The 7,582-nt window shown below is 61.3% G+C and overlaps 1 protein-coding gene across 1 annotated transcript; it reads left to right on the top strand.

Moving 5' to 3' along the window:
- The first annotated feature begins 978 nt into the window (after positions 1–978).
- Positions 979–5,442, top strand: ZNF703 (zinc finger protein 703). The gene is made up of 2 exons (XM_023252617.2): positions 979–1,526; positions 2,548–5,442. Exons 1-2 carry the CDS (start codon positions 1,284–1,286, stop codon positions 4,081–4,083), a joined length of 1,779 nt encoding a protein of 592 aa, XP_023108385.1. The 5' UTR covers positions 979–1,283; the 3' UTR covers positions 4,084–5,442.
- The last annotated feature ends 2,140 nt before the right edge of the window (positions 5,443–7,582 follow it).

Genomic DNA, 7,582 nt, shown 5'->3' with positions numbered 1-7,582 from the left:
AGTTTTTATTCCAAAATGTCCCTGGGAAAATCTAGTGCATTTTCCCCCAGTAGAAGAAAAGATGGGAAGGCGCATCTCTGGATTCTGTATCGACGTACAGCACGTAGATTTTCCCCCTTCCTCTGGGATACTGGCCTCTCCAGTGATCCTGGGTGTACCCCCCAAAATAGCAGCTAGGCACGGTGCAGCGAGAAAACGGTATGCCTCTAAACAGATACTATAAGAAACCTGAAACGCACCCAAGACCGAACCTATAAATCAGTGTGCAGGCAGCGCGCTCCAGGCGCGTCAGGGCAGCGAGCACAGCCTAGAATACCGCGCTTCGTCGCGACCATCTCACCCCGAAAGGGAGTCCTCAAACTTGCAGGCTTCGAACCGGACAGGCTCAAAGTAGTTGGAGCGGCTACGCCGCGTCCCGAGAGCCGTGGACGCCTGCAAGGCTCGGGCGCTTCCAAATGAGCACACCAGGGAGAAGCCAGTTAGGGAAAGAGAGCTGGACCGGGGCAGTGCCGGAGCTGAGCCGGAGCAGAGCCGGAGCAGAGCCCGAGCAGGGCCGGAGCTAGGCCGGGGCTCAGGAGGCGCGGCCCGCCCCCAGGAGGCCTCCTAGAACGTCTGGGACTCGGCAGCGGCGGAGCCAGCGCCCGGCGCTCCTGTCCCCCACCCCACCTCAGTCCGCCCCACCCCAGACACTCTCGGCCGGCGGGTGACTGACCCGGCCAGCACCACCTCCCCCAACCCTGGCAGTGTGAAGGGAGGGGAGAGAGACAGGAAAGCCAGCGGAAGGTAGGGTGCAGAGCCCGGGGTCTCGGAGGAGTCCCGTCCTCTACGGGACCCCGGGGCAAAGGCGGGCCAGCCGGGGGGGGGGTGGGGGGGGGGAAGGGAGGAGTGCATCGGGAGGTAAAGGCCGAGGCGGCGGCGGCGCGCGGGCGAGGCCCCTTTAAGGCTCTCCCCTCCCACCGGCGGCGCCGGCCTCCGCCCGCCACTCTCCCCGCCCCGGGGTCCCGGCGAGAGCTGCGATTGGGCGGGCGCGGCGATCCCTTTGAAGTGTGGCTGCCGATCGCGGCTATTTGACGTGCGACTCTGGGAAGGAGAAGGTTTTTGTGTTGCTCGCCGGGGCTAGCGGCGGCGGCGGCGGCTGCGGCGGCGTCGGTGGAGGAGGGGTGGAGGTGCAGCGGCTGCTGCACCGCGCTCGACGCTGCGGAGCGAGCCCACCCGCCCCGGGAGCTCTCCTCCCCGGTGCTCCCCCTCCCTCCCCGCCCCCCCAGTGGCGCTGCCTCCTCCAAATGAGCGATTCGCCCGCTGGATCTAACCCAAGGACACCCGAAAGCAGCGGCAGCGGCAGCGGCGGCGGCGGGAAGAGGCCGGCGGTGCCGGCGGCGGTGTCCCTCTTGCCCCCGGCGGACCCCCTGCGCCAGGCGAACCGGCTTCCAATCAGGGTCCTGAAGATGCTGAGCGCTCACACCGGCCACCTCCTGCACCCGGAGTACCTGCAGCCGCTGTCCTCCACCCCCGTCAGCCCCATTGAGGTCAGTCTCCTGGTCGCTGCCGACCCCATTCCGCCCAACACTGCGGGGCCCACGGCCCTACTCCCTGCGCCCCGGGGCTCGGTGCGACGCCCAGGTCCGGCCACGCCTGCACACGGGGTGAGGAGGGACCGAGGGAACAGGGATCGGAGTCCACCCAGTTCTCCCCAGGTTTCTCCGTGGAAGGTTTCCCAGTCCACACTCGCCTTTCGGAGCTACGTATTTTGGACTGGGTTTGCTCTTGGAGTCTCCGCTGGGTCCTTTACTTTTCCTGTGGCACCCAGTTTTCAGGCTAGAGATGATCTCTGCCTTTCCTGCCCCCACCTCCCCGCGCCAACACACACACACACACACACACACACACACACACACACACACACCCCACCCCGGTCTGGTGTCTTTGGAGCCGCATCGCCCCCGTCCCACTCCGCCTCTGTCCCATCCGGTTAGAGCGCTCTACGCCCAGGCACTCCCGATCCCAGGTCTTTCTTCCTCCCACTTCCCTGCTTGCCCTCCCCGGGAGGGAGGGGCTACAAGGAGAGCGCCAACGGCAGCCCCTAGCTTCAGAAGGCGCTTCGCCCGGCTCCTGCCTCGCGGCGCCACCGCCAGAAACCCGTCCCAAGCGAAGTTCCCCAAACTGAAGGAATAAGTTTTTTCCTGGGCACTGAGGAGGGGGAAATTAGAGGGTAGGGGCGAGTCACAGCCCCTCCCCCAGCCCCGATTCCACAGCAGTCACCTGCTCCCGCGGCGGCCTCTGGTGGACCACTTGCACTGCCCCATTCTCCCCGGCCCGTGCCGCACTCTGGGACGCGGTGGATCGAGGGACCCCACCCCGCGCCCTGCGCGCGCAGTTCTGCTCAGCTGCCCCGCCCCGCCCGCACTCTCAGACCCTCTCCCCAGGCCTTCCCGCCCCGTCGCGCCGTCCGGGCCCTCCGCGCCCACCCTGCTCCCCAGGCACCCCGCTTGCTCCGTCAGTTTCGTAGTCTCACCCCCTTCTCCCTCCCCTTGCCGCTGTCTCCCACAGCTGGACGCCAAGAAGAGTCCATTGGCGCTGCTGGCCCAGACTTGCTCGCAGATCGGCAAGCCCGACCCGCCGCCCTCGTCCAAGCTCAACTCGGTAGCGGCGGCCGCCAACGGGCTGGGAGGGGAGAAGGACCCTGGCCGCTCCGCCACGGGTGCCGCCTCCGCGTCTGCGGCCCTCAAGCAGCTGGGGGACTCCCCAGCCGAGGACAAGTCCAGCTTCAAGCCCTACTCCAAGGGCTCCGGCGGCGGCGACTCCCGCAAAGACAGCGGCTCCTCCTCCGTGTCCTCCACCTCTTCCTCATCTTCCTTGTCCCCGGGAGACAAGGCGGGCTTCAGGGTCCCCAGCGCCGCCTGCACGCCCTTTCCCCCGCATGGAGCGCCCGTCTCTGCGTCGTCGTCCTCGTCCTCGCCCGGTGGCTCCCGGGGCGGCTCCCCACACCACTCTGACTGCAAGAACGGCGGCGGCGGGGGTGGCGGCGGGGAGCTGGACAAGAAAGACCAGGAGCCCAAGCCCAGCCCGGAGGCTGCGGCTGTGAGCCGTGGCAGCGGTGGGGAGCCCGGCGCACATGGGGGTGGTGCGGAGGCTGGGGCCTCCGGGCGCAAGTCCGAGCCGCCCTCGGCGCTGGTGGGGGCCGGCCACGTGGCGCCGGTGTCACCCTACAAACCGGGCCACTCGGTGTTCCCGCTGCCACCCTCCAGCATCGGCTACCACGGCTCAATCGTGGGCGCCTACGCCGGCTACCCGTCTCAGTTCGTGCCTGGCCTGGATCCCAGCAAGTCTGGCCTCGTGGGAGGCCAGCTGTCGGGGGGCCTGGGCTTGCCCCCCGGCAAGCCCCCCAGCTCCAGCCCGCTCACCGGGGCCTCCCCGCCCTCCTTCCTGCAGGGATTATGCCGTGACCCCTACTGCCTGGGAGGTTACCACAGCGCCTCGCACCTCGGCGGCTCCAGCTGCTCCACTTGCAGCGCGCACGACCCCGCCGGGCCCAGCCTGAAGGCCGGGGGCTACCCACTGGTGTACCCCGGGCACCCGCTACAGCCCGCTGCGCTCTCCTCCAGCGCCGCTCAGGCCGCGCTCCCCGGCCACCCGCTCTACACCTACGGCTTCATGCTGCAGAACGAACCGCTGCCACACAGCTGCAACTGGGTGGCGGCCAGCGGGCCGTGTGACAAGCGCTTCGCCACCTCGGAGGAGCTGCTCAGCCACCTACGGACTCACACGGCCCTGCCCGGCGCGGAGAAACTTCTGGCCGCCTACCCCGGGGCTTCCGGCCTGGGCAGCGCCGCCGCAGCCGCCGCAGCTGCAGCCTCCTGCCATCTGCACCTCCCCCCGCCCACCGCCCCGGGCAGCCCCGGGTCGCTGTCTTTGCGGAGTCCACACACTTTGGGGCTAAGCCGGTACCACCCCTATGGCAAGAGCCACTTATCCACAGCCGGGGGCCTGGCCGTGCCGTCCCTCCCCACAGCCGGACCCTACTACTCACCGTATGCGCTGTACGGACAGAGACTAGCCTCAGCCTCCGCACTCGGATACCAGTAACTACAGCTCTTGCTCCCACCCAACCCTCCTCTCCTTCCCCCCCCTCCGCCTCCCTTCCCCCCCGGCCGCCTCGCCGCTGCAACCTCCACTACTGCTTGTCCCTGCCGGGATTCCCCGCCCAGACCCTCCCCACCGGACTGTGTATTTATTTACTATAATGTTAGCTTACAAGCTGGGAATATAAGTGCATTAACGGCCCACACGAGTCAATGGTATGCAAAAAGTCTGTGTTCCCCAAATAATAATATTAATCACACAAATAACTACATGTTCCCCGCCCCTCTTCCTTTCTTTTATTTTTCTTTCCTTTTTCTTAGATGTAAGTGGTTTATTTTCCTTTTACTTTTTTTTTTTTTTTGGATTGGTTTGGTTTTAGGGGGAGGAGGGAGAGTTGGGGTTCTGGGGTTCTTCTATTTGTTTTCCCTTCGTGGGGAGTTTCTTGCATGCTTCCTAACCGTTAAAACGACATTTGCCCCTTCTCTTTTCCCCTCGTTCCCCTTCAGTTCTTGTTTGAGGTTCTGTTTTATCCTTTGTACAAGTAACAGAGAGGAGATATTTTTTGTAACGCGTTTGGGGGGTCTAGGGATCCGCCTTGGTGGCAAGAGGTCTTGTGTTCTATTGACCCAGAACTCTGCTCTGTGATTCCTCCCCTGCAACCCTCTCCTCCTGGGGTCCTTGGTCTGCACCCTGGCCCCCAAAATTAGAGCCTTGCTCCTCTAGCTTGCTCTGAGCACTGAGAGCCCTGACCCCACCAGCAGGCTCTGCCCTGAGAGAGAGGCCCTAAGGCCTCTGACAGCCTTTTTACCTTTCAGATGCTTTGTGGCCCCAAACACCCAGTAGTCCCACTGCCTGCTGGTGGGGGACTTGTACGGCTAGTCTTATTCAATCAAAAGTCCTAGAAGGCCCTGCTGGTGTAAAACGTTGCTCTTTATATTTTGCAAAGTGCATTTATAGTCTTGTTTTTCTCTCCATTGTTGGGATCCCTCTCCTGATAGGGGTAGGGTCAGTGATGCTTGCTAGATCCCTCCAAAGCAGACCAGTGGCAGTATCAGAGGGCAGTACAACCTTGTTAGCTCCATTGGGGGACAGTTGGGGAGGCAGGGAGTACACAGATCACAGTAGCCCCATCACCCCCTTCCCAGGCCTGACCCAACAGAATCCCCAAAGTTGGCCGTGGGCTTCCGTGGGCTCCCTCAGTGACTGGGATTGAAGACTCCGCCCCTGGGTCTTCTCCCCACACCTACCCTCCCTCCTGGTCTTATGCAGCAGTGCGGGGGCTGTGGGGCCTGTTGGGGATGAATAGAGCTCTCCCTTGGTAAGACTTATTTTGTTAATAAATGGAATACTTGGCTATATTCACACCGTGGTGTGTTTCTCTCTTGCCTCACCCACTGTCCTGCTTCCAGACACCTAAGCAGATGTCCTTTTATTCTTGCTTAAATACCTTATGGTTTCCTTCTGAAATTTCCGTTCAAGGACGAATTTAATGCCTTTCCTCAAGAAAGGGGGAGGGGAGGGAAAAAAAACTCATGCCAACGCATTACAAATAACATGCAGCCGTCTTTATGGGTTTGTTTGTTTGTTTGTTTGTTTCTCCCACTTGGTTGTTTAGCTCCCAGCCTCGCTTCAAAGTCCTTGACATTTCCTGGGGACAGGGTGAAGGGAGTGTGTAAATGCGGTTTTTCCTCTGGGCCTAGATTCGAGGTACAAGGGGCTGAGCAGGGAACCAGGACGCGGGGCTCAGACTTGGCAGCACCGTCCCCCGAGCCCTGTAGGTATGCAAAGTCGACGTGCCTCTGGCGCCACCTAGTGGCAGAAAGACAGGTGACTGGCGCCGGCCCCGACGACCCCTTCCGCGCTTCCCACTGGAAATGCGAATGATTTCCTCCTCTTGACTGCCTTTTCTACTCCTTGAAACCAAATGCACCTGCTGACATGGGTGCTTTGCAGAGCTTGGGGGCTCCCCAAGGCCAGCGCTGAGTTGCCGACCCGAGTCATTTGCGCCCCCAGAGACTTCTCTGGAGGGGTTTCGGTTTTGCTGACGCGGTGTTTACTCAAGACTTTGAGACCACTCTTCGGTCCCTGTTGTCTTGAGCTCACACGACTGACACCCGCTGGGGCATCCCCGGGCAGGCGATGATGGGGCGCCCTTTGCCAGGATGGTGGGACCAGGGTCGGGCACCTCCCACTGCCCGGGTTTTCCGCGAGACCGGAGGAGAGGACGGACGGCCCTCACGTCTACCCTGGGCGGTGAGCGGCCAAGGCCGCTGGCTCCCCGGTGCACCCGGCCAGGGCGCACGGGCCCTCGGCCTGCTCCTCTTGGACGCGACGGGCCTCCTGTTGGGCGCACTTCAAAGTGGTCTGCCTCGCCCCCTCCTGGCCGCTCTCCTCTGCGTTGGCCCCGCGCCGCTTTGGGGATCTGCTGTTGGCGCTGCTGTTTTGCTTTGCTTTCTCTGTGAGGATCGTGACTTAACTAGGCAGTTCGTGCTCCACAAGCTTCGTGCGTCTGAAACGTCCGTCCGTAGACCCGAGGTCAAGGGCGGAAGGTGGGGTGGGAGGGATGCCTTCTCTGTCCGTCCGCACTGTTTGGGAAGACACTACACCCCGCTAGAGAATCACAGGGGGGCCTCCCTCACCTGGTGTCACGCTCTCTGGACTTGACAAAGCCTCAACGTTAGATGTTCTTGGGAGGTGGCGGGGGGGGGGGGGGGGGGCGTTGATTAGGGTCCTTTGAAGCTTTGCCACTATATCTTTGTTTCTGGCCAAAATTCCTTTCTCTGTCAAGAGGACCTCAGGCTTCTTCTGCAGAAAATGTCCGTGCTGGCCACCAAAAGAACTTAGGTGTGTCCCAGGGGAAGGGACCTCTGCTGCTAGTGTCTTTGGGCACGTGGGGGAGGGCAAGTCCGGGAGAGGCTAAACAGGCTGCGGAAGTCACCCTGGGACCAACTCAGGACCTTCCTGGGGAGTCGTCATTATCTGGGTTCTCAGAGTTCAAACTGGTCAGAATCTTTAAATGACTTGAAACTGTAGGGACTTGCTTTGTTTTTCTTTCTCTCTGTTGTTTTGTCTGCTGTTGGTTATTTCCCACTTCCCTTCCTCTCAAGTCCTCTTTCCTTCAGATACCTTTTTTTTTTTTTTAATGGCTGCTAAAACTTCTGGAAATTGCTCCCCCTGCAGGAAGACTTAAACTTTTCTCTTTTCTTTAAACTTCATGGGCTTCAGACCTCCCTAGCTAAGGACCACAGCGTTCCTCTTGTTGGGAAAGAGAAAGGAGAGAGACTCACTGTCTCCAATAGTGAACTCTCTGTATAGCAAAAGTCGTGTTTCTAAAGCTTCTTGGCTTATGCATGAGCTTAGAAACCCCCCAGACCATTGAGTTTCCCCAGAAAATGTATTTGTGGCCTTTGCAGACTGGGAAGGATGCCCTTTGCGTAGTTGGAATAAGCTGCCCCCAACTACCCTTGTGACATCAAAGGGCAAGCATTGTGGTCTGGAGTGT

This window comes from Felis catus, chromosome B1 (genome assembly GCF_018350175.1).
Source record: "Felis catus isolate Fca126 chromosome B1, F.catus_Fca126_mat1.0, whole genome shotgun sequence".
NCBI lineage: Eukaryota > Metazoa > Chordata > Mammalia > Carnivora > Felidae > Felis > Felis catus.
This window is presented reverse-complemented; position numbering and strand designations above follow the sequence as displayed.